Below are 27,278 nucleotides of genomic sequence, written 5' to 3' on the forward strand. Positions count from 1 at the left end.
TTTTAATTACTGATTTTAATTAAAACGCATATTAAATACAAAGATAAACCAGTGAACTAACTTCAAATTCAAGCAAATGAGGAGTACATTTTTGCCCTGAAAACTGTTCTTCAGTTGAATGTTAACATTTTTGTCTTACCCAAGAACCTTTAATTAATTGATGCAAATTTTAATTAAAAAACAAAACTACTGATGGGCTCTTAAATTTTAAATTAACATTATGGTTGAATTTGCCTAAAAAAGTAATAATCCCGAATGTGAACAATAGATATTTGCATGAGTGATTCCATTCCAATATATACATTTACTTATTGTCCTCATAGTAGCCCTGGAGCTCTCGAACTATGCAAGACCCCGAGGAAACTGGTTGCTGCTTCCAGGAAACTGGCCACTGAAGGGCTTTTTCTCTGTCCTTGTGAGCTCACTCGCCAGTGTACAAAGACAGTCTACTTTCCAGTCAATTGCCTGTTCTCTGAATTTCTACTGGCAGGCATCCTAAAGGCCTTGCTAAGCATTTTTATTGTGTATCTTTGAAAAATTAGGTTCTGATTCTTCAATGTTCCCACTTAAGTCAATGGAAGTACAACACTATTAACATTTGATTTCCATGATTACAGTAATGCAATTAGCTCTGTTATTTAAATATTCACTGTTTGGAGTGGTGGAAAGAGGAATAATTAAGTCTCTAAATTCTCACTAACATGGAGCAAAGAAACTCCCATGTCCCACACTGTCTGAAGATACTGTTTTGGAGTATCCAGAAATAATGAGTGTATTAATTACTAGATAAATGAACATTCCACACATAGGTACTCAATCAATAAGAAATAATATGCAATTTTACAATTGTTTCTCTAATTCTACGAAGTGTGTTTTTGGTATTTTGATCAGGATTTGTGTTAAATCTATATTATAGTTTTTGAAGTATGACTGTTTTCACTAAATAGGTTCTTCCCATCCCAAACAGAGCACATGATCTTTCCATTTTCTGATATCCAGTTCAATCTCTGAAGCAAGAGATAATGAGTTTTTATTTGCTTCATTACATTGATTCCTAAATATTTCAATTTTTTGATGCTATTGTGAAGGGTGTAATTTCCTCAGTGAGGTTATTACCTATGAAGCAAATGCTATTGATTTTTGAGTGTGAACTTTGTGCCTTGCTATGCTACAGAATTTGTGTATTAAATCTAAGAATCTCTTGGTGGAATTTTGGGGGTCTTCTATGTTGAGTACCATGTCATGTGCAAATTATGAAAATTTAAGTTCTTCCTTCTCTATCGTTATTCCTTTTATTTCCTCCTCTTGTCTAATAGCTCTGGCTATTTTTTTCCAAAACTATATTGAATAGGAATGATGATAGTGGTCATCCTTGTCTTGTTCCTGATTTTCGAGTGAAAGGTTTCAGTTTTTGAGCATTTATTATGATGTTGGTTGTTGGTTTGTCATAGATGGCTTTAATCAGATCCAGCTAAAGACTTTCTATTCCAATATTCTATAAAGATTTTTTTATGCTCCACATTAATGGAACCAAAGACAAAAACTGTGTGGGACATCTCAGTAGATATAGAAAAGTCATGTGATGATAAAATTTTAAACAAAAATAAAATGCATATTAGTAGACTTAGCTCTAAAATTATGACAGAAAAACAGTTCACCAAAATTTGAGGCATGGACAAGAAATAACAAAAAACAAATAATGTGAAAGGAATAAGGCTAACTATAGGATTCATGGGAGAAAGCAACATGTTAAAATATTCACTGATGAGCTGTACTAAGGAAACCCACAAATTGAACAGGCATGCTGGTACGCAACTTGAATCCTAGCACTTGGGAGGCTGAGGCAGGAGGATTTCCATGAGTTTGAGGCCAACCTGAATTACGTAGGTAGATCCTGTCTCCAAAAAGTCAAACAACGAAAAACAAAAATACAAAGACAGAACCCATAAAATTCAGGAGCATGTTGAAAGTGAAAATTTAATGACTTATTATCAAATGTAAAAGCAGAAATAATGAAGCAAGGTAAGCATGATAAAGAATAAATGCTGAAAGCTCAGGTAAAATATTTTACTGGAATTGAAATAGTTACTTTATATCAAGAAAACATTATTTAAAAGTAAGTACATAATTGTAATGAGTACTTAAAAATCATCCAATTATGTAGATCAATTATTATAAATAAAACATGAGGGCCTGGGGAGATGGCTTAGTAGCATAAGTGCTTGCCTGGAAAGCTCAGGGTCCTGAGTTCAATCCCTGGTACTACAAAAAAACCAAAAAGCATAAATAAAGCATGAGTTGTTAGAGGGACAGCTGTCTTGTGAGAAATAGCATGAATTATAAGTAAGAAGATAATAAGTAGGACAATGATTCTGGAAAGTTACTTGGAAACGTATACTAATAGTCTGAACAACTTACTGTTTGTGCTTAGTAGTTCTAATTATAGACATCTGTTTTAACCTAATAGAATACAAGACCAAATATTTAATTTAAATAAATGTATGCAGTAAAGCCTTATGTAACAACAATAGTTAAAACACAGTTTGTTCATATGGTACTCACTTTATGTACAATAAAAATATGAATGTGACTCATGTTTTAATCTCACCATAGGTGTACAAATAAGATTAAGTTGATGACTGTCATAATGATTTCAGGGTAAAAGATCACATTAAAATATCAGCGCTCTTCATACACCAAAAATGAACTAACCAAGAAGGAAATAAGGGAAAAATTTCTATTCACAATAGATTCTGAAAATAAAATAGTTATGGATCATCCTATCTTAGGAGGTAAAAGAACACTACAATGAAAATTACAGAATCTTGTAGAAAGAAATTGAAGACACTAGAAGATAAAAAGTCTTCCCATTGCATGAATTGGTAGAATTAATATATTTAAAATGACCTTACTATACATAGTAACCTACAGATTCATTGCAATCCTCACCAGAATTCTAATGACATTTTCCACAGAACTAAAAAAGAAAAGCAGCAACAACCCTAATATTCATATAGAAACAAAATGACCTAGAAAATCCAAAATAACCCTAAGCAAAAGGCAGGATGGATGCATCCTAATACCCATTTCATTTATACTGCTGTGATATTATGAAAATGTGACAAATCAGTTCATCACAAATACACTCCCCATGCACTGCAAACATGGACTAGTGAAAAACAAAGATAAAAATGTATCCCCTATAGCAACACATAACCTCAAGACTCATAGTTACACAAAGAGAGTTAGGTATGGATTTGTGGCTACCATTCCATACTCAATAAAAAGTGGAGAGGGCTGGGGAAATAGTTTGGCAGTCTAAGTGCCTGCTTAGCAAGCACAAGGAGCTGTGTTGGATCACCCATACTGCATTCCATGCTGGCCCCGCCCCCAGGCACCTGAGCTGTAATCCCAGCTCTAGGGAGGCTGAGACAAGAGGATCACTATGAGTCCAAGCTATGTAGTGAGACCCTGTACCAAATAAATAAATAAAGTATTTTTTGAAAAAGTAAAAGTAAAATAAAAATAAAAGGTGGAGAAAAGAACAGTAAACTTCAGTTTTCATGGTATTTATAAACTGTCTCACACGGTTTATATATAGACAAATATTACTTCTTTCCAACCAGTTTGGACATTCAACTTGCTTTCTTGTCTCTAAGAAATTTTTTTTCCTAATTGCTCCAAATCAAATTTATACTCTGCATTTCTGACATTGTGATGATAACAATCTAAGATAAAATAATTTAATTGTCCATTAATAGTTTAGTTTTAAAAGAAAAAAGAAAGAAAATATATTGGTTTTTTTTACTCACAGAATTATTTGACTTTTCAATTTCTTTACACAAATATCAGAAACAGAGTTTTTAATGGTAAGGAGAAAATTAAGTCAACATGAGAAAATGTGACAAGAGAATTTTAAGGCCTCTGTTAAAAAAGTCATCAGGGCCAGTCAGATAGCTTAGTGGACTAAAGTGCCTGCTTAGGCAGAGTGCAACTTCCGAGGTTCAAGTCCTGGCCTGCCATGCCAGCTCCATCCCCAGGGCACATTGAGACAGCAATTGAGACTTTGTGTGGTGGTGCACACCTGGAATCCCAGAGCTTGGGATGCTGAAAACAAGAGAATCGCTACAAGTCCCATTTACATAGTGAGACCTCATAAACCCTGTACCAAATGCATTTTAAAAAGTCATTAATATTGTATACCTTAAAAGTTAGTGTGCATTTTTTTCGTAGCAGCAAAGACTAATATCTCTATATTTATGCCTCAATTAAAGGGAATATATTTTAATAGTATACTAGAAAAACCATGCAAATGGAAAGCTGTCAGAAATAGATATAATGAGATATCAAAAATAAAAGGACTTTAATATTTGCAAGAATAAGCTTACACTAATGCGGTCTTTGTTAGCATATTTGGGTATCCAGTTTGCTTCAATGTTATTGGTAAGATTAGAAGATGCATACATAACTACAAACACACTCAGCTACCTTATCATTGACAAAGAAACCAAGCCCATGCACTGGAAGGAAGAGAGTCTCTTTAATAAATGCTCCTGGAGAAACTGGCTTTTCACATACCAAAGACTAAAACTAGACTATACCTATCAACATTCTCTGATCAAATTCAAAATAGATCAAACATCTAAATATTAAAACAGAAACACTAAATCTATATGAAGAGAAAGTAGGTAGAAATCTTGAAGACACAGGTGCAGGTAGCATTCATGAAGCAAACCCAAATTGCACAAGAGATATTTCAAAGTTTCAACACATTTAAAGAAATCTCAAACAAAGTCAAAAGACAGCCTACAGAGTGAGAAAAAAAATTAGCCAATTTTCCCTCAGAGGACTTTTATCTAAAACATACAAAGAACTGAAAATAACTTCCCCTCTAAATTTTAAGCCTCAATCTAACTGTGGGTGTCATATGAAGAAATACAAATGGCATATAAAAATGTGAAAATATGTTCGTATTACTGGTCAATTGAGAAATGCAAATTAAAACAACACTGAGATTTCATTTCACCCCAGGAAAAATAACTATCATCAAATATCAACCAATAACAAATGCTAGCTTGGCTATAGGGAAGAAGGAACCCCTCTCCTCTGTTTCACAGCCACTGTTGAAATCACTACTGAGATTCATCAAAAAGCTAGGATTAGAGGTCCTATTTGACCTAGATTGTCCCTTTCTTGCTATTTTCCGAAAAGAATTAAAAACATCCTACCACCACTATAAATGTGCACCATGTTTATAGAAGCACAATTTGTTGCATTTAAATCTTGGAAACAACACAAATACCTATCAACCAAGAAATGGACAAAAATGTTTGCGGTATTTTTGTACAATGAAGTACTACTCAGCCATAAAAAGATAAATATGAAACTTTTATAGGTAAATACATGCAACTTGGGACAATACTCATAAGTGAAATAACTCAGATTCACATGTGTAAGCGTCATATTGTCTCCCTGGTAAGAGAAACTGACAGACTAAATATCATCTATCATGTACAGTAGATGTGGTAAAACAGGAAGATGTTGTACAAAAGAAGGAATCTAGAATAGGGGAAGGGAAAAAGGGAAAAATGCAACCAGTTACACTTCTAGTGTCTCTTAGCTCTCTGAAAAGAAGGGTTTGTGCTCATATCAATTAGAGAAATTTTAATATCTTCTACTCTGAATAACTACTTTAAAGGTAATAATAACGTTATTAACCTATTATCTTGTTATGAAATTTAATGGCATTTTCCATAAAAGAAAAAATACTGTTAAACATTCTTTTATAATGACAGGTTTATTTTAATGATAAGCTGATAATTCTTTTTTTTCTTAAGAAAAATAAGTTTTATAATGTCTAAGGAAGTATAGGAGAATCATTGAATTATTAATAATGTCCTTACTTGACAGAGTAGAGCAAGACCTCCCGACTCCATGCCTTTACTCCCTGTTCTCCTTCAATGATGATCACTATGAGTTGATGCAGTAGTGGAGGTGTCCACAACCACTTAATCCATCCATCCCGTAACATCCCGGAGCCTTGTGCGTGTTCTCTCATACAATATGTTCAGTGTGCATAAAACTCTCCATACTGCATACATTATGTTCTGAGTGCAAAGGGTATATGGTCTACTTATAATTCATATAAATAGCATACAGGAAGGAATATTAGAATGGAGTATCTAGGTGTGGTTGCTCTGTAATTTTTCCTTGGGATATGTTAAAAGCTACAACTGTATGCTTTAAAAAACCTCAAAGATAATTTTGGGTAGGATTTTGTCCTGCTGGGGATTATGTAGAATTCTAGTCTATTCTTCCCTTCAGCCTTTCTTTACCTCCTAATTTATCCTGGATCCTCAGATTTTGCTGTGCCTTTTTTTTTTTAGCTTTATCTGAACAATATGGTGTGCTAGCTTTATAATAAGGAGATAGATTCATTACACTGAAAGATGTACGCTATTCACGAGTTTCTAGCCAGCCATCAAGGTATCATCAAATGTTGTTTATCTTGGGGAATGAAAGTTTGAATGGAAAATTAAGCTCCCACACTAGGTATAGCCAGGCAGTGGATCATTTTGTGCTTTAATGTCACACCTCACTGGCCACACTTCACAGTGTAGTGAATCATGCTTAAAACAAACAGCCTTTAATGCCAGCAGGTAACACAGCAGCGGTGAATAATAAGTGTTGGCGGGCTTAACTTTCTCTTGCGGTATTCTTTCTCTGGTGCCTGATGGACAATTTACAAAGTACGCATGCTATTTTATAGATTGGAACTTGGGATCCAGCCAGTGGCTTGAATATGACAGAAAGCCAAAAGGGAAAGCCAGCTAATATCACAGATTCGTTATCTAATCGGTCTCTCATTGTTACCACCATCTTGGTAAGTGTATTCTTCCATTATTTGGAGATAAATGTGGCTATACATAGAAATGAATATAAAATCATAATTACTGCAGTAATAAACACAATGTTTATCTCTCTCTTTCTATATTTATTTATTTATTTATTTAGCCATTACTGTTAAACAGACAAGTCAATAGTTATTTAAGTACATTTTTAATTTTCAAATATTCAGTGATAACAGTTTCGTGGATTACTGAACATGTTTAATTGCTACAAATGCAGTTGATACTGAATATTTGTCAGTATTAAAGTTTAAAAAGTACATAGGCATGCGAAGATTTTTAGATATAGATATAGCTACAGATACATTAATATTTAGCTATATAAATCTTTAAATGAGAAAGCAAAAATGAACTTGATTTCTGCTCTTTTTCTACAGATATCTTTCAATGGCTATAGTGTTTATCGCTTTTCAGATTTTTCCATTATATTTTTATGCTAACTTTTGTGTTCATTCAGTTTGGTGAATCACTTTATTTATCCAGTCTCACTGATGAAATCAAAGGGCCAGTGTATTTTTAAGCCAGAAATATTTTCGTTACTGGCGGGATTAAATTAACATAGATAAGCTACATATTATTGCCTCTGTTATAATTGTGTGGTATAATTAGATGGCAAAATAATGATCATTTACGTCATTTGCTGAAGAAAATTTTAATTTTAGAATAAGGTTGGGGCTCTTATTTACTCAGCACTTTCTATCCAAAGAATGAGCTCCTTGGGTCCCATTCCTTATGGATCTCCAAGCAGGCAGATGGATGGGAGGTTAGTGTCCACGTAAAACCAAAAATTAATTAATTAATTAGCATTTATATGATTTCTAAATGTGATCTACAATAAAGAAATCAAGTTGGGAATAGTTCTTATTCATACCTTTTGAGTAACAAAATATCATATCCAAACTCTCAGTATCTTCTCTAACTTAATTTTACATCTTTCATTTCAAAGACAGTCCCTGTTCTTTAGCTGAAATACCTTTAGCTGGGTGTGGTGGCACAGGCCTGTAATCCCAACGGATGCTCACACAGCTGAAAGTAGAAGCAGGTTTTCTCCAATCTGTTGGGCCAATTCAACTCATAGTGCTATAACGTGAGACTTCTAATGCCTTGCTATAGAAAAGCCTAACCACTGCAGCATATGAAGAAGAATAGCGTCTTGCTTTAGTGCTGTTCCCTTCTTTGCCTCCAGAGTCCCACACATGCCAGGGCGCTGGGCGGTCCTTGCACCTGTGCTCCTCCATCACTCGCTGTCTCCTCATGGAGCCCTGTATGTAGCTGCGCTAAGTTGGACACATTGGCCTTCCCATTTCGGTGTTCTCTTAATTTAGTACTCAGGCTTTCTATCAGCTCCTCTAAGTTGTAATCTCACATTCTCCTGAGAAAATGGAAGAGGATTGGCACTTATCTTACTTTTTTTCTGTTTTGAATTGTGATTAAGGATTGAGCTATTCATACCACAAGTTTTTTTTTTTTTTTTTTTCCATTTTAACAGCATACTTTAGAGCCAATATGTTGTGCAGATGGGTATAACACAGAGTTGTGTTGTGGAGAAGATGCACTGTAGAAAACGCTGGGCAGCTTCATTAACTCTTTGTTTTGAAGTAAAACTTAAGTCATAATAAGCCTGCAATGCTTGTGTCCTCTTTTTTATGTCTGCAAGTAAATCTCCATTCTCGTGGTGCCCTGCTTCACATTGCTTCTCTATATTGCCTTGCTGAACTTTGAATTTCAAATTCAATTGTTGAAATTCCCTTGAATTTTTTTTTTGTTTGTGTGCTTGCTCTGCTTAATGGAGATAAAAATGATCAACTTTAGAATCATGTTTGTATTTCTAAAAATTTTATTTATAGATGTTGTTAAAAATAGAGGTTTCAGGTTACCAAAATAACAACAAAAGCATTAATTCTGATCACCTAGAAAAATCTCTAAAAGAATATGCAATAGCTTTTTTTTGTTTTAAACTAGGTCCTACTCTCATTTCTGCTATCTATCTACTAGCTGGGGAGTATTAAAAATGAATATTTATTTAGGTTCTTATAAGGATTGTATTTTTCCTTCTGAGTTTTTGATTTTAAATAGATTTTTTTCACTTCTATCTAAATATGTTGAGTGCTTTCCACTGTGCTCCTCTTGTATAGTAATTGATTTTAGTCCATCAAAAGATTACTGGCATCTTTTGAAATGCCACTGTCCATGTTCTTTCACTCCCAGATGCGGAGCACTTCAGTATGCAAATAACCATTCAATGGACCTGTGCATTGACTTTTTCAGAAAAGCATTTGTTCTCAAGGAAAGTCTTTGGTCCCAGTTGTTCAATTAATTTAATAAATATATCTGCTCCTGCAACTTTGTGGGTTTTAAAAGAATTTCCAGCACACTCTAGAAAGTTGTACACTGTAGTATCCAGCTTATTTGCATAAGTGTGGTAAAGCTTTTTCTTTTTCTTTCTTTCCTTTTTTTTTTTTCTTTTGTCATTGCATTGAGACAGGATTATCTGACAGCAAACTCCCAATGACAGTAGAAGCTTCATAGTACATAAGAGAGGAGGGACCGAATCCTCCTCCAAACGGTGCTACAATTCTCCCGTAATATCAACAGCAGCACAGTGTAGGGCCCTAACTTGGCTACTTCCTGAGTTTTCGCTCCGATTCTTCTCTTCCCGTTGTTGCAGAAGTGCTATCATCCTACGGTTCTGCTCAGAGCGCCACACGGCCTCTGGGCTTGAAAAGCCAGATGCTGCAGCTCCACAAATAATGACATTTTCACTCTCAGCCACCTATAGAGCAGGTATGAGCAGCTTTAAGTACTGTGTGAATAATAAGATCAACGTAATTCACAGGTGTAATAGGCAGATGCAGGCGCCACTTCCATGTGAGGTGCGAGAGGCTCCTTGACCTCCGATGGTCCTTGTGAGCCATCCCGCAGCCAGTACGTTCAAGGCAGCCGTGCTCCTCTCACTGTATGTTTTTCCTTTGTCACTGACTATGCTTATGTAATGTTTCTTCCTTGCGTTCTTACCCTTGTAGTCCATTGTGTTCAATTCCTAATGTATTTTATTTCTCCTTTTTTTAAAGCTACATTAAGTATAAATTGGTGAGTGTTGGTAAAAAAGGAGGGAAAAACTAGAGGAAAATATATGAATTCTGTCTTGATAATATGTATAATTTAAAATCTTAGCGTGTTAATTTTTTAAAGCCTCACAAATGGCATATATGTATTTTTTTCTTATTTTCTTGACCCATCTTTATTAAATTTACTATAAGTTTATCATTATGATAAACATTTTAAATTATTTTCAATTTGTTTTTATATTAGTTTTCATTGCCAACATTTTTCTCTGCTGTATATTTCCAGGAAAGACTTTTATTACCGACAATTGCTTGTTCTATGTAGAAGAAACAATAGGAAGTATGAATGATGTGTTTAGCTTAACCACTAGCAAACTACTTTGGGAAATATTTTTCTCCCCTTACTCTTCTCATTTGTAAAGATGTCATCATAACAGGAATGTATACAATTTAAATTTAAGTCTGACTTTGAACTGAGATTCAGATATAAATTTTCAGCCGCTCTTTGAACATAGTTACCTTGATGTCCAATTTCAAATTCAGCATGCATGCAAACTTTTGCTTCAATTCAGGCTTCACTGTCTCTATTTTTTTTCTCTATTTTGAATCTGTTTATGATTTCAGTACCTTTTCATTTAAGGGGGCCAGAGTTTGTTTTCTTAGATGTTTAAGTCTCTTTGAAACACATACCTGCAGTTTAGGTATGGAAATAGAAAAAATATACCGGATTGTACCAGGAAGAATCAATAAGGATATGGGTCAAGAACTGTTCTAGGCAAATGAGTTGTGGTTTGTTTACAGTGATATGTATGGGGGATCATTGGTACAGTATGCTTTGAAAGACATTGCACATAGAGAAAAGTAAGAAGTCGGCAAGTTAAAAAATCAGGTGTTGAGTTTCTTGGAGAGTATTAGGTGAGGTAGAGGTCTATTGAGCAATGTGCAAAACTTTAGAGGTTAAAATCTGAGAGGCAGGGTTGTTGATGTTGCCATGGAAGTGTCAGGAAGTCGTGTGTGAGTGGAGGTGTTAGCACTAATTTTTATGCATTCAAATCTCGATTATTCATGTAAAAAGATAATAAATTACACCCAGAGATGGAATGCAGTTTAGAAATTAGCTAATAGGTGCAGTCTGCTTGCCCTTCAAGCCTTTTACTGGAAGAGCAGTGAATGGTGTGTTTGATCTGAGCCTTGCTTTTCCACGCCTCTTTGTTCTTCAGCTGTGAGTGACACTAATGAAAAATGTAATGACCAAAATACAGATATCGGAAATACTGTAAACATCCAAGATCTTGCATCTAAAATGATAATTCAATCAGGTGGGAAGTTTAATATCATAGCACATTTTGCTAAACCATGACCATGTTTTCTCTACACAAGAATGAATAATAATCACTAAGCCAGATCTTCCTTTGTACCCTTTGACATCAGTAAGTACCTTCCTGAAATATGGATGAGTAGCCAAGCTCTTATCCTTTTCTCTTAGAAGGTTAAGATTAGCTTTATTAGTTTTACAGTGTTAAGTCCAATTTTAGGTGATCATGTATTACCTTTTGGGGGACAAAAGCCTTTCTTCCCATCATCACAAATCATAGCAAATTTTCTCTAGGAATAGGACAAAAGTAGAATCTCTTCCTAGAGTGATGATTCTAGTTAACAGCAGCTTAGTCCTTTTTCCTATTGTACATTATATAAATTCCCTGAAATTATTCTGAAAGGAGGCAAACACATTTTGCAGCAACTAATAATATGATGATCCCTGCATAATTTACTGTAGGATTGGCATGTATGAAAATCATGAAAAGCACACTACTGCCTGATGGCTTGCAGAAAGTAAAGGTAAGAAAAAAAATCAAAAAACAAAAAAGACAGTAAAAATTTTTCTAAATCCTCTCAGAATGTTCTTGAAATCTGTAAAAAAAAGTATAAAAAATAAACCTGGTATGTGAAAACTTACTGAAATAAAATACTGCTCTACAGGTCTGCTACACTATTATGTTGTTTAATGTCTAAGCCCCAGACTACAATAGCTATTTATTTTCTGTCTGGGAAATCCATGTGAATGTTCACCCTTAATAATGTCTGCAGATAATGAAATGAGGTTTGTTTTCCAGGCAGAGGCACAAGACATGAGCCCACGCAGAGCTTCTCTTCATCAGTGGTTTTGAGTCTCACAAATCAGTCTTCTTTAGTATTGGCTTTTTAAAAACAAACAAACAAAAAAAAAAAACATTAAGCTGTCCTGATGGCAGCTGCCAGGCTTTTCTCTTGTCCCTCCTGCCACTCTCCCTCCCATTGTGATAACCTGTAGTGCTCCAAGGGCTTCTGATGTGAATGCTAATTAAGGATGGCAGAATGCAGGCTTTAAAAGCCACCATAGATACAAGGAAATTGAAACACCAGAGGTCAGACAGTGGCAAGATAGTACTTAGCGCTGCAGTAGTTAAAGCTCTACATTTGTTGGAATGGCAGAGGCTGAAAAGAAGGGAATAATGACATCAACTGTTATCATTTATACTTATTTATTGCTTATTATTTTCTTGTTGGTCTCTTCTTATGTTCATGCGTTGAAAATTTATTTTGAGCATTTACAATTTAGTTTGTGTTTTCTTTTCCTGAAGGATGTAGATAGTACAATTCACTGAAATGAACACAAAATAGTGAAATCTTAAGTGAAAATCTTATTGTCAACTAATGTCCTTCAATGCATAATTTTTTTCTCTCTTCGAGATCAAAGCTTTGCTACAAACATAGTTGAAACTTCCTTAATTTACATTAGAGAAAAGTAACCAGTGACAATTTCGAACTGGTTAAAATGTAATTGAGACACTGTGGATACTTATTAAAAGAAACAAGTTGAAATTACAATATTGGAGTTGTCTGTAGGCCCTGAATAGTATGAGCAATAATAAGGACAAATAGTGATGGACCTTTATGAGTTCTAATCACACTACACTTAGTACCATCTCAAATAATGCTGATAAATGCCTTACAAATGGATCATTTTGTATAATGATACAATTTTTACACTGTATTTCTTTGGAACTTATAAAACTTGTTTGATTAAGTTAGCACTTAAATATGTTTGTTTTTTGAATATTGATGAGTATGAAGTTATTTTCTAATTATGAGATTCAATATCTCAGTCATGCTCATTAGTAAAAGAATGACTCATAGTAAGACCCTAGAAGCCCTAGTATTTCTTACCATCATAATTCGTTTTCATCAAATTTCCTCTAGTAACAAAAACCACATGTATTTTGAAGCACTTTAAGATAAATAAAAGAAAAAATAAAATCATTTTCTGAGTAAACAAATGCAGCTTTGTAGGTGACCAGCCGTGAGAGTACCGGTTCTTCCCTCTTCTTGGAGGTGTCTGAGCCCGGCCTGGCTTCTTGCATGACAGATAGGGTGACATCCTTATGACACGGCTGGAAAGCTACTTTAGGAGCTACTTTCTGATCTTCCTAAGTCACTGTTAGGGTAAAACAGGAGCTGAAGGAATAAAGCCTGAAATTATTTTCTTAAGAATCTGGTTTTCTAGTTTAACATATGCTGGTTTTCATCTTTTACCTGCACTTTCAAAACTAGTACTCCTTCTTAAGCAAAGTTTAATATGGGTTCTGTAGTGTAAAGACTTAGAATAATCTATAATTCTACACAAATTTTCATTAATGTTGTGAAAGATTTGCTTCCTTTTTACTTTCCAAACCAATTCTCATGAAGTTTTAACAAAAGGACAAAAATTTCAAAGAAGGGCTAGCCAAATAGCTCAGTGGAATAAAGCACCTACAAGCAGGTGCAGGGGCCAGGGGTTCCATTCCCGGCCTGCTGTACCAGTCCCGCCCCCGGGGCCTGCTGAGAGGGCAGTTGAGACTGGGTGTGTTGGCATGAGCCTGTAATCCCAGCTCTTGGGAGGCTGTAACAGGCAGATCACTACGACTCCAATCTAGTAGTGAGACCCTAAACACCCCCCAAAAAAACTAAAAACTAAAAAAATAAAATAAAATAATGTGCTAACATGAATTAAGACTAAAATTTACCTATGTATGTAAATACAGTAAATAAAGCTTATGGAAATTGATCATTGTGATTTTATGCTTTTATGCTATAAATTTAGGAAAGTATCCTGACATGTCTCCCTTACCATGACTCACTTAATGGAAGTATTCCTATATTTAAGAGATCTACAATTAATTATTATTAGCCATACTTTCATCTCCTTAATAATTTTAGTTACTTTTATCTATCCTTTGAATTTGATACCAACTTTACTCCTTCAGCCTGTTTTCCTTGTTTAATATTTTCTTTTACTATTAGCTATGGCTAATAGTAGACATGGGCACTAAATGAATATTTTGGTCTTTTACTTTTATTATCAGTAATTTTTAGAACATCATTAAATTTGCCCAGTTGTACTTACATATGCTAATTATATTAGCATAATTTATGTGAATAAATATATAAAATTAAAATGCTTATATTCCAGAATTACACTAGTTTTGGTCATAATTGATAAGTATTTCAATGAATGGGTATGTTTTGTTATAGCAGTATACAATATATACTACATTTTTTTTGATATTTTGTAGTGATTTTTTTATATCAGGGTTACATAAACTTCATTTAAAAGAGGAAAAAATGATTTTAAAACATTTTCTGTACCATGAGATTGTTTGTTTTGTTTAGGTTAAAAGTTTGAATGCCACAGTGCTTAATTTTTATTTTCTGAAGAGCCTCTTCAGCTATTTTTGTAATTGGTTTTGTGATTACCGGTCTATTTATTTTATTATTATTTAGTTTTATATTGCATATTGGTGTGCATGTAAGAAGAAATTCATGAATTTTCACCTGTGATATAAATTTTCTAATTTATACCTACTCACTCCTCCCTTACATACTACTTATGCATATTTAAAAATAATTTTTTCTTAAATTGATAAATTAAAAAGTTTTATTATTATTAGCCTTATTGAAATCTGTATTCTCATTCTTATGTGGAAAATAAAAAGTGGATTTCATAATTGCAGAGGAGTCATGGAAAGGTAAGGACAGGGCGACCCGAAGGAGACCCCAGAGGGTAACCAAATCGAGAGGACGAAGGGTCCGTGTCATATAGCACTGCATAGTGCCGCGCTTCACAGTGTAGTATGTCTTTATAATGAGCTAGAAAAGAAGAATTTTAAGTGATTTTAGGTGCTCTGCTTATTTATTCATGTTCTATTGCTTTATAATAGATTGACATAAAGCTGAAATTTCTCTGGTAATTGCTGTACAAGCCCGGGGCATGCTGAGACAGCAATTGAGACTGGGAATGGTGGCACGTGCCTGTAATCCCAGCTCCTGGGAGGCTGTAAACAGGGAGATCACTGTGAGTCTGATCTAGTAGTGAGACCCTGAACACCCTGTAGACCCTTCCCTAAAATATAAGTAAATAAAAAAGTTAAAAAAATATATAAAACTAAATGGAAGGTATTATAGTTAATATTTAGAAGAGTGCTTTACTCAAATGGTGCCAGTCTTTCTTTGGTCTTCTTAATTTCCTTCTTTCAATTAAAGTTACATACTTGCTTATTAGCTTTCACTGACAAATTTCTTGGTACCCTGACTCAATATAAAATTCTTTTTCTTTTTTTTTCCTACTTTAAGGAAGGGTCTACAGGGTGTTCAGGGTCTCACTACTAGATCAGACTCCTACTGATCAACCTGTTTACAACCTCCCAAGAGCTGGGATTACAGGTGGGCGCCACTAAGCCCATCTTCAATAGCTGTCTCAGCACACCACAGGGATCAAACTCCTGGCCCTGCACCTGCTTGCAGGTGCTTAAATCTGCTGAGCTATTTGGCTGGCTCATAAACCTTGTGGTGATTTTAATATTTTCCCTATTTAAAGTATCTATTTGGCATACTTTCTGTTATATTCTGGTTAACCATTTTCATTTTCTTTCATTTAAAGCTTCCAAGACCATTTCTCCCTTTATCTTCATAGAATATTTTAATATTCATTTACAGACATTTATCTACCTAGAGTATTGAAATTTCTTATTTCCATTAAACGATTTGCCAATTTTCTGTGAAAATATTGTGAACTCATCTTTAAATGCTCTTATGTGGTTTTTTTTTTTAAAAAAAAAAACCTCCTCTTAGGCTGCCAGAAAGCTCAGTGGACTAAGTACCTGCCTAGGCAAATGCAGGGACCTGGGTTCAATCCCCAGTGTGCTGTGCCAGCCCCATCCCTGGGGCATATTGAGGTGACCACTGAGACTGGGTATGGTGGCCCATGCATACCTGTAATCCCAGGGTTGGGAGACTGAGTCCAATCTGTGTAGTGAGACCCTGTAGATCATGTAATACATTAATTTTTTTTTAAAATCCTCTCATCTCCATAGAGGTATCAGATTACTTTTGATGTTAACTCATGCTTGCAGTGCAGAATGATTATGCTCATTTTGTTTAGTTGGTACAAGCATGTGACACATCTATTTTACATATCCCTTTCCTTTCCTCTCCTCCATCTCTCTCTTTGTCCCCTCCCATCACCAATGGATCTGGTTCCCCGTTTCTTTTTTTAAAATTAATTTTATTGAAAAACAAATAGCAATGAAACAATTACAAAACTGATTAATAGGACAGCTTCAATAATTAATACATTGCATATTATTGTCTTTGTAGTGCTTATTCATAGAACAAGATGCAGACATGATATCCTGTCCAAGCACTATTAGTACAAATCTTTCTAATCATTGAATTAAGATAAAGTAGCTGTTTTTATATCCTAACTATTTTGTATGTACAGATACGAAATGGTCCTTCATTTGTATCCCCTTTTTTTTTGTTTAATTTTGTCAGAGATGGGTATTCCATTGTCATTTAAATACTATAGGTGCATGAATTCAGCAAAATAATCCAATATAGTCCAGTAGTCCATAATAGTAGTGGGTTATCTGTAGGAGTGACAATGTCAGGACTTGTTGCTTTAAGCCTTTTACAGCTCAGCATATTAGTATAGATTTACTTTTTTACCTCATTTTTATACTTTTCTGCTGGATGGTTAAGACCAAGATAAAGCAAGAACTGTATAACAAGAAATGTAACTTTTGTATCTGCCAAGGTCAGTCAAATCCCCTCAGAACTTACCCTGAAACCCTGTACCGCAATTTGTAGATCCTTTGTCAGTGTCAGCCATGTGGATGAGACACGGCCATTGCTTGACCAATTTGCTTTCTGTGAAAGCCTGAGAGAATGTTTTATCTCCATGTGACTCTTCTTAGGCACACTCCACATCATCGATCACTTTCCTTTGTGGCCCCATAATCTCCTTGATCAGAAAATTCGGGATACAACTGAGTTACAGGATGTTACAGTACAGATTCTTCTATGTCCTGACTCCTCACTGACCTTGAAAGGCCAGGGCCATAATGTTGGCTGTCCTCGCAGCCCTTCTTTTTCTCTAATTTTTGGTCTGAAAAACTTAAAGATAGCAATGTGTAGCACTAGGATCATGCTTGGAATGCCTGTCATTCTGGTCTTCTAAATACATACTGCTTGTCATGTCATACCAGTTACTGCCATAGTGTCTCTTAAGTAACTTTTTTTTTTTTTTAAAAAAAAAAAAAAAGGTAACAAATAAAAACAAGAGAGAAGAAAAAAATGTCAGGACTATCCTGCTACAATGCTGTATATGGTTAGATTTCTGAGTAAAAATATGTAATTGTTTAGTCCTATTTTTTAATATTTTTTTTCTTTTTCTTTCTTCACATTCTGTAGAGATTTAAAGTTTAATACATCAATGCTTGATGGAAAATATCTATTCCATGTTATGTCTAAGATGTTTGATATTCAGACAGATAGTGAGGTTAAGCTCAACTGCCTATGCTACAGGGTAATAATATCATTAAGCTTCTCTTCTGGAGTGTTTCCCTGTTTCATTTTCTATTTTATCTTGCTATTTATATTTTGAGTATGTCATATAATAGAGACCACATAATATCTAAGCTTGTGGGTCTGATTTATTTTACTTAATATAAGGCTTCAAGGTGTGTTCATTTTCCTACAAATGCCTCAGATTTTCCTTTGAGTTCTTCCTTCCTGGGAAGCTGCATGTCCTCCTGCTGCAAGTTGGTCTTGTGACCCACCACACATATCAGGTATCCCTCCCCCTCCTATCCCCACTCCCCTCCCACCCTCCACCGCCTTCCACTCCCCCACCCTCCATCCCCAGCCTCTTACATAGCTGTCCTCTTGAGACTTCCCTTCACCATGTACCTAGGGATTCTCCTGCCTGTCACTTCTGCTGGAGCCCAGTCTACTCTGTCTCATGTCTGCATTTTTCTTGAATTGTGCTTCTGTTTCTTTAAGGGTACAAGCCCTAATGACATCCTAAGATTACAGAGAGTAAATTCTTTTTCTATTTCTAAATACCTGGCCTTTGTTTACATAATGATGGGTATACTCTTTCAAAAGTGTTGCTCGCTTTTGTACTCTTTTGCATTTGTTTAGATGTTACTCTGATTTCTGATCTTTTGTGCACATTGTATTTATTTATTTTTTCTTAAGGACCATGTCAAGATCGTGTCTTGTTTCCTGCAGCTTGTGGATTTCACTGATACTTCTGTTGGTCAGAACTCTTAAAACCCGATTATACTGAACATTTTTGAGATTCCAGATCCATACTGCATAGAACAGCAGCTACTAGCCACAGGCGGCTGCTGAACACCCTTGAAATTTGTTTAAATTGAATGTAGATGTTTGCTAAGCCAAAACAAATTCTGGCTTTCCACGAACTGATATAAAAATAATGCAGACTGTTTCAATTCTACTAAGTGGAAATCACAATATTTTAATGTATTGCACTAAGCAAAACATACTGTTAATCTTTACTTGTTACTTTACCTTAACTATAGTTACTAGAAAATGTTAAATTTCACGTGTCGTTCCCATGTGTGCGCCATTGTGTTTCTAGTCCACTTCAGAGGTTCAGACACTTTCCAGGGTGAATGGAATTTGGAAATTCTTGTCTTTTGGTTGTGAGAAGTTTTAAAAATATTTTTCCATCATTAATAATTGCTTCTCATAGTACACTGTTTCTGTCACATTACCCAGGTCCCTGTATGCATCAGATATTTTTTGTTTGCTGTAAACATTGATACTTATGTAGCACATTGGAATTTGTGTTGAGATATTTGAAATTTTTGTCAAATACCTCACATAATTATTGTATGAAGTCTTTCATGATTCCAATGATCCTGTAGTTGCCATGTGGATTTTCAAATAACCTGTTATCATTCTATTCTGTGTCATAAACTAGGTCTTCAATTTCATTTTCCATTCTATCAATGGATTTATATATTTTTAATTCTGTTATATTTTTAATGTCTAGGTATTTTTCAGATTTTAATGGCATTAAAAAGTGTTTTTACAGTTTTTATCTATGCTTTATATTATTTTATTCATGTTTTAGTTTTTTTGCTTTGTGTCTTCCTGATAGAAGTGTCTCTCCAATTTTCAAAAAAGTACATTCACACTTTATAGTCATTCCTTTTTTATTTTTATTTTTTCCAGTACTGGAGATTGAACTCAGGACCTTGTGCTTGCCAGGCAATCATTTATTCTACTAAGCTATCTTTCAGGCCATTTCTTCTAAAGGAATTAGGAGCTCTCTCTGTGTGAGGAGGGCCAACCAATAGGCAAACGACACTGTCGTATGTTTGTGAGGAAGGAGATGCAGCCTTTCCATCTTTACCATCCAACAAATACCTGTTTTCTAGTGCTGCACAATTTCTGTAAGGCATCCTGTGGCTCACTCTCTGGGTAATGCTAATGAGCCTACATTCCCACTCCGGAGGAGAAAGTATGTTTGAGTCTAAAGGACATTGCACTGTGCAACTTAAACCAGACACATTGACAAAGATGAAGAGTGCGTGATCTCACTTAGAAGATTATTCTACACATTTTGAACTCATAGAAACAGAGGAGAGTGGTTACCAAGGGCTGGAATACAGGATAATTTGAGAGATGTTAAAATGTATAAACCTTTAGTTATGCAATGAAAATGTTCTGGAGACCTAATGTAAAACATGATGACTATAGTTAGTAACAATATATTTCATATTGAAATGTGCTAGAGTATTAGATCTTAAGTGCACACAACACACATTATATGAGGTAATGGACATGTAAATTAGGTGGTGATGGGAATCATTTCATAACATGTACTTATATCAAACCATCACTGTGTTTACCTTAACTGTATACAGCTTCTGTCAGTTTTGCCTCAACATTGTTGGAAAAATAAGTGAAGATAAAGAAACAGCTGGGCAACTTAATTTTGGGTAATGCAAACTTTAAGATTCTGGATTTTTGCATGGTGCTTAGTCTCGCTAAAGCCAAAGACTCTTGAACTCAGTTTCTCCTTCAGTTTTGTGCTAGGGTCATAGCAAGGTAGGATGATGTATTACCCAGAAATAGCCTTAAAAATTATCTAATTTTTATTTGGTACCAATTATGAACATGAAAGCAAGGACTTCTATTGGGGGAAACAACAAAATATGTTTTTAAACTTCCAGTGAACCATGCCTTTTGAGGTTCCTGTGACCACAGGCTTAATAGCAATTCTTCTAAAATGGTGAGTGAAACTCATGACAGGGTTCAGGACACATTATTTAGAAACATTACAGACATCCTAGTATTGGGGAAAACCTAGAAAGGTCACTTTTGACTTTTTGACTTGTCCTCTGAAGCAGGTTGTAAGACCTCCATTTGAGCGACATCTTTCTCTACCTCCAAGGAACAACATCTTAATCTCTGCAGATACGGGGAAAACCTGAAATCTGAATGCACGGTACCTGCTCACCTCCCCTAATTTATTCCTCTTAGATGATATTTTCTTGTGCTCTAGTCATATTACTCTATGACTGTGCAGTCTTCATCAAACCTAAGCAAGCACACAAGTAAACAACAGCACAAATTTATAAACTTTATGGTGAATAAATTTGTGTGCTTTTCTCTTGTTAATCTGCAGAACAATATAGGTGAGAAAATAATATTTTCTCCCATATATCCCACACAATTACCTTATAACTGTGTTCGTACTTAAAAATTAAAAAAAAAATTTCATTGAGTCCAGACGTATGATTGAGCTGAGTGTTCCCCTCTACTGCACCAGGGGCCATCCACTGTTGCAGTGTTGGGGTAGTGGCACTACTTACGTTACCACAGGAACACAGCCTGAATTTTAGACCTGTGCCTCTCTATCCCATGAGTCATTTTTTCTGCATGAATTGGCATCTGTCATGAAAGCTCTTTTCACTCTGTCTTTATAATTTATTTTCTCAGAACAGTTGTCAGCTTGCTTTAGTTCCTAAGAAGGATGAACTCTTGGATGTCATTTCCCTGCCCTAAGCTCAGTGTTTTCACAATGCCGCCCATACTCTCCATTATACTGCACCTACTCTGCGTATCTAGATCCATGTTCCCAACTTTTAAATTTAAAAAAAATTTTTAAAGACACTACAATTAAAACAGAAAAATTTACAAGTGAAACAGAATTTCAATTAACAAAGTAATATGAATTTCATAGTATTTGTTATAATACATAGTGTTGTCTTCAGTAATTCATATTACCAGATATATGCATATAAAATTGGAATAAGAAAAAATAAAACAAATATATAAGAAATTTAGAAGAGGAAAAATACAAACAATTGAAAAAAGGAGATGAAACAATTTAAGCATTCACTGCTTTTTTCCATAGACCAGCAGAAATGCACAGTACAGTTATCCAAATACCATGCACCCAACTTTTAAGAAAGCTGACAGGCTTCCTTTTGCTGTTGTGAGGTTTTCGTCTTTGCCCAGAGCTCCAAACTACTTTGGTAGGAATGTAGGAGTACCAAATCTCTGTCTGCATTTCTTTAGTAACATTTCAGCACAGGAGGCTATTAGGTGAAGAAGGACTATAAGGTACATGAGTCAGTGGGGTAGGGATGACTGATGGAACAGATGAGTGAAAGATTCCATATACCAGCATAACAGTGGGTGCATGGTATTTGGGGGTGGTTGTGGGCGGACGACAGCGCATGGGCAACAGCAAAGCAGGAGGCGTCGTAGGCCTTGTGAAGGATTAACTTTTATGATATGCATGATAAGGCAATTTTGAGGGTTCTTAGGTATATGACCATGATCAAGTTAGGATTTTTAATATCCCTTTTTGTATGATAGATGAAATTTTAATTCATGAGAAAGGATTTGTTTGAAACAGACAATATTGCAAGAGAGAGAGAGAGCTGATGAAGTCTGAACTCTGGTGAGATCTGAGGAGATGGCAGAAGGGAATTGGATTTGTAAGGTAGGGGAGAAAAGGAATACATTGTTTATAAATTGAAGTTTAAGAACTCAGAGGTTAAGAAGACAGTTTCGGGGAAACATGTTAGGAAATGGAGTTAAGGTAATGAAAACAGAATTAGGCTAGTGCAATAGAACTTGAACTTTGAAGGCAATGTATTTAATTTTCATTTGTTATATTTATCTACATTGCAATTAGACATGTAGTTGCAGAGTGCAGTATGCTGAATATCTGATTTGGAAATTCTGAAAAGATAGTACTTGACATCATACATATTAGTGAAATTGTTTATTCAGTGAACGTATGTGTTTATTCAGTGTACTTACACTGTTACATATTTCTTTCTTTCCCTTTGTTGATTCTGTCCTATTACTTAGTATATTCCATTTTACCTGATGAGAAAATATAAACTCAAGGGGTCCAAGAAAGACAAAGAGTCTGGGATAGAAAAATATACAGAATCTCCTTGATTTATCATGAGATTATGTCCTGATAAATTCTTTTGTAAACTGAAGATATCCTAAATACATTCATGACCCCTGAATACAAAGCATCATGATTTTGCAACGTAGTACACTGTAGTGTGTGTTGTTGTTTTCTGTTATGATTGTGCAGCTGACTGGGGACTGTGGATAGCTACTACCTTCCCCACTGCAAGAGCGTATCACTAGTGAGTGAGAGTAGTGAGTGAGAATATACATTATATGCTGAATATTGCTCTGGCAGGAAAAGATCAAAATTCAAAACTAGAAGTCCAATTCCTACTGAACACATATTGCTTTCACATACTGATACTTGTAAAAATCATGAGTCAAACCATTTGTAAGATAGATACTCTTTGCATTGTTCTTTGAGTCAGGTGCACAAGTCCCTTAGAGTGGGAGGTGGTACTTACAATAGGACAGCCCTGAGTCATTGAACATCATGCAAACCCTGAATTGTGCTAGAGATTTCCACCCTAACATCATTCTCTGATAGATATCTTAGGCTCAGGTGCTGCTCTCTGTGTCTTCAACTACAAGCTGATGACTTGACATTCATTCCTAATTACTTCTCTTTATTTGAGATTAATCAGGTACTCAGTGATGGACTGTTCCAAGACTCCAATTAACCCTAGCACGGTGACTTAAAAAGAAAAGTACAGACCTCTTGCTGCAGCAGGCAGCAGACGTATTTTGCTTTTCTGGAATCACCAGAATAAGAAACCTTTGTCTACAAATCTATAATATTATCTCTTTTTTACTTTTAATGTTTTGAGACAGGGTCTCACTAAGTTGCTAAGTTGTCCAGAGTCTCTGTCTTTACCTACACACCTATAAATCATTGATTAGATTGCTTCTTGTAATATCATGTAGTGTCACCAATTAGGTGGCTAAATGAGAATAAATATGTTTAATTTAAATCCTATAAATTCTGTCTTCTAAAGTATTTGAGTTTCAGTTCTCTGTATAATTAATACCAAACAAAGTAAACAAAAAACTCATAAATTTACTTTTACTATGTCATTAGGTAAATCCTCATTGGGCAAACAAATGAATTGAAAAAAAAATCATGCCACAATGAGAAAAAGTACATTTATCATACAACTTCTTGGAAAGCACTTTATATTATATTAAATATGTTTAATTCAAATATTATTAGAATTAAAGTCAATACATTAATTATTTATTTTCATGTATATTTTGTTACTAAGACCTTCCAAATTTGTATTTGCTATTTTTAATTTATAGTTTTTAGCAAAAAAAATATTCTCTTACCTTTCTCAGAAACAAAATGGCACTTTCAGAATAGCATGCACTATCTATGGCCAGAGCAGTAGTTTTCCATGTTTATTATTGGTGACTTTTAGAGTATACACTACAACTCTGATGAATGTAAATAATTCATAAAAGCACATCTTTTCTGGTTAGGTTCATTAGATGACTTTACCAGTAAGTATTTAATGATGCACATGAAGAATATCTCAAGGAGTGGAAACATATAGAATTTTCAAATATTTTTAAATGCAGAATATTTTCTTAACAATAAACATGTCCACATATTTCCCAGAATAATACAGCATGGAAAACAGTAGGTTGTAGTATAGGAACTCGGAAGTCCTTGGAGTTTTTATGATGGAATTTATGAAAATTCATGAGCTACCTCCCTACCAACGATTAGCCAAGATGATGCCATTAGATGATGCTACATATCTGAATTTAATTGTGTAACTCAAAAAGAAATCTGATAATCTAGATTTAAGTTCTGATCTTGCCAATAGTAATAGATTTATGTTGAACAGTTCTCTATAGTTTTAGAAGAGGACAGAAAAAATTACTTCATACTGAAGATAATAACAGTTCTGTATACAAAATTATCAGCAAGTGATAGTATTTCATTCCTATCAGGAAATATAAAATTTTAAATATAATAAATGATAGTTTATGTTATCCTCTAGAGATTTATAATGTACTTATTAAAAATATGTTTTATAAGCCACCATTCCTTTCCTTTAGGCCATGTACTGGGAAATATTTTTCTATACCCTCTGTTAATTTCTGTTGCTTGGAAGTGCTTGCTTCTCTCCATTATGTAATTCCCAGTCATCTTGCAGTCCTTTTTTCTGATGCACTTACTCTGAGATAGCTTATCTGACACTCTTAGGAGTTTTGTACTTCTCCCTCTTTGGCACATAATGTTCTTTAATCTATAGATCTTATTTCCTGGACACCTATATAAAAACTTCTATCATTAGTTTTCTTTTGGTTTTCTCTGTGAAATTACTATTTTCAACTAACCAAGAAAGCCTTTAAGAGATGCAATGCTGTCACACTTTCTTTCAGATGAGAGGAAGTCAATAAACTATTAAAAGACAATTTATTCATCACCAAGGGTAGTAGTTGTCAGGTAATTCAAAATTAATTATTGAAAAAGAACTTTCAGGGATACATGCTAATTACTATTGATTATTGATGGGTAGTTCTGATTACACACGTTTTTTAGATGCATATTGAAGGATTTTGAAAGTGTTAAGTAACTTTTGACTGGGAGGAGTTCAGGAGGCCACTTAGTATTCAGTTTCCTTCATCATCTTCCTCCCATGGGACATTCCCAGTATTTTGGGGACACACAACAGAACCAGAAGATGGCCAACACTTTTCTTCTCTAAAACTAGAGATCCACCAAAATCAACCGTTGAAATACCTTCAAAAACAGAACTAAATAAAACTTTAGTGACTGAAAATGCCACTTTCCAAACATTTGGCAAACCACGCCTACCTTTTTTGGACTTACAGTGTCTTTCTGCAACAAATATTTACCCTTATCCAATCCTCTAATCTGGGGATAAGGCGGAGTCACTGACTAGGTGCATAGCAGGTGCTAGGCATGGGGTTCAGTCTTCAGCACTGTGATAAAATTTATCCCATGTTTTTTTTTAATTTTATTTATTTATTTGTGTGTGTGTGTGTGGCCAGCTCAGCCCACCAGGGGGCAGGGCTGGCTGGCATGTGGTGCTGGGGGATTGAACCATGGTCCCTGTGCTTTAGCTAAGCTTGTTCTAAGTAGGTGCTTTGGACCACTGAGCCATCTCACCAGCCCCCCATGTTGTTTAAATATTAAGAAAATCACTAATTACATCTAGATAGTTTTTTTTTTAACCTAGTGGCTGTAGGAATAAAGCACTACCTACCTTAGCATCTGTGATCTTGTGTCCCCTGTGCTTATATACTCCACACTTTTCTTTTCACTTGATGTACAGAAGCATGTAAACTTTTCAGCATCCATATGAATCACCTCTCTGTAAAATATTTCCATATATTTCATTTCTTTGTTAAGCTCTGTAATTCTCCCTGACTACACATGGGGCCAGGTACTTTTTTTTTTTTTTTTTTTTTTTTTTTTTTGTATCTTCACTGCAAAGTGAAATTCAGTCTACTGAATAAAAACAATTTTAAGACTTTTAGAGGCAACCAGCAGAGCATAAAGTCAAGCTGTTGGAGCTTTGAAGTGTTGGGCTCTGTGCAGCTTCCCAGGTGACTCGTCTACAGAGCTAGCTCGGTTGCATTTTAAAATCATGCAGGAAGATTGTTTAAAATACTGAAGCTAGATAACTTCCTTGATGCGTTGGATCAGACTCTGGGAGGGTGGATTCCAGAGTTGTGATATTATTTGTGAAACAAATGGTCATTTTAAGCATTTTAGTCTGTAGCCAGTACTGAGGGCCACATATAGAAGCTATTTCCCTACGATTGCATTATACTTCCCTATTTGTTTCTGGCTCTCACTCAAGTATTATGCTCCTTAAGTATAAATATCAAGTCTTACCATTAGTCTTTTCATCCTCACGACATATAACAATACCAGGATCACCTTGGATAACTATTACATGTTTTTTAAATAAATGATCAAATTTCTTAGACACATACTAATATGACTTCATGTTTTAGTCTACAAGGAATAATCAGCCAGAAAAGAAAGGCAAGACTATTTGATGATGATTTGATAATTGAAAGATAACATATGCTCTTAGAAGATTATGAAATACAGAGATTTGAGAAATTGTATCTAAATTTATTAATTTATTTAGTGAAGGTTACTAAGCCCCACAGTTGTTTCCACAGTTCTATGCCTGAAGGGGCAAGTATTTCACTTATGTTATTCCTCTTTTAACTTTCAATGCTGAGATAAATCAAGTGGAAGGAACAGAAATGAGAGGAGTTTAGGAAGAATTAAGAAAAGATGGTTATTTCCTATCTTGAATAGTAGGAGTAGCTTAGAAGTGGAATATGCCTTCTAGAAGTGCTATATATCTTATAAATGTGCTTGAGTTGGAATAAGTTGTTTTTAATAGTGGTTGTATCTAATCAAATTAATAGAATAAACATAATTATGTGTAAGCACTATTAATTGCATTCCAAAACAATTTACTAATTTTAAATATGCCTGGATTTTAACATAGCATGCAGTTTTCTTTAAATTATG

At 34.8% G+C, this 27,278-nt stretch overlaps 1 protein-coding gene across 1 annotated transcript in view; it reads left to right on the forward strand.

Moving 5' to 3' along the window:
- Grik2 (glutamate ionotropic receptor kainate type subunit 2) overlaps window positions 1-27,278 on the forward strand; it is a 441,729-nt gene that overhangs the window by 179,232 nt on the left and 235,219 nt on the right. Inside the window, exon 8 of the mRNA XM_004637451.1 lies at window positions 6,770-6,883. Within this exon, the coding sequence (XP_004637508.1) occupies window positions 6,770-6,883 (114 nt within the window). The remainder of the gene's footprint in view (window positions 1-6,769; window positions 6,884-27,278) is intronic.

This window comes from Octodon degus, unplaced genomic scaffold (genome assembly GCF_000260255.1).
Source record: "Octodon degus isolate 3935 unplaced genomic scaffold, OctDeg1.0 scaffold00090, whole genome shotgun sequence".
Classification (NCBI taxonomy): Eukaryota; Metazoa; Chordata; class Mammalia; order Rodentia; family Octodontidae; genus Octodon; species Octodon degus.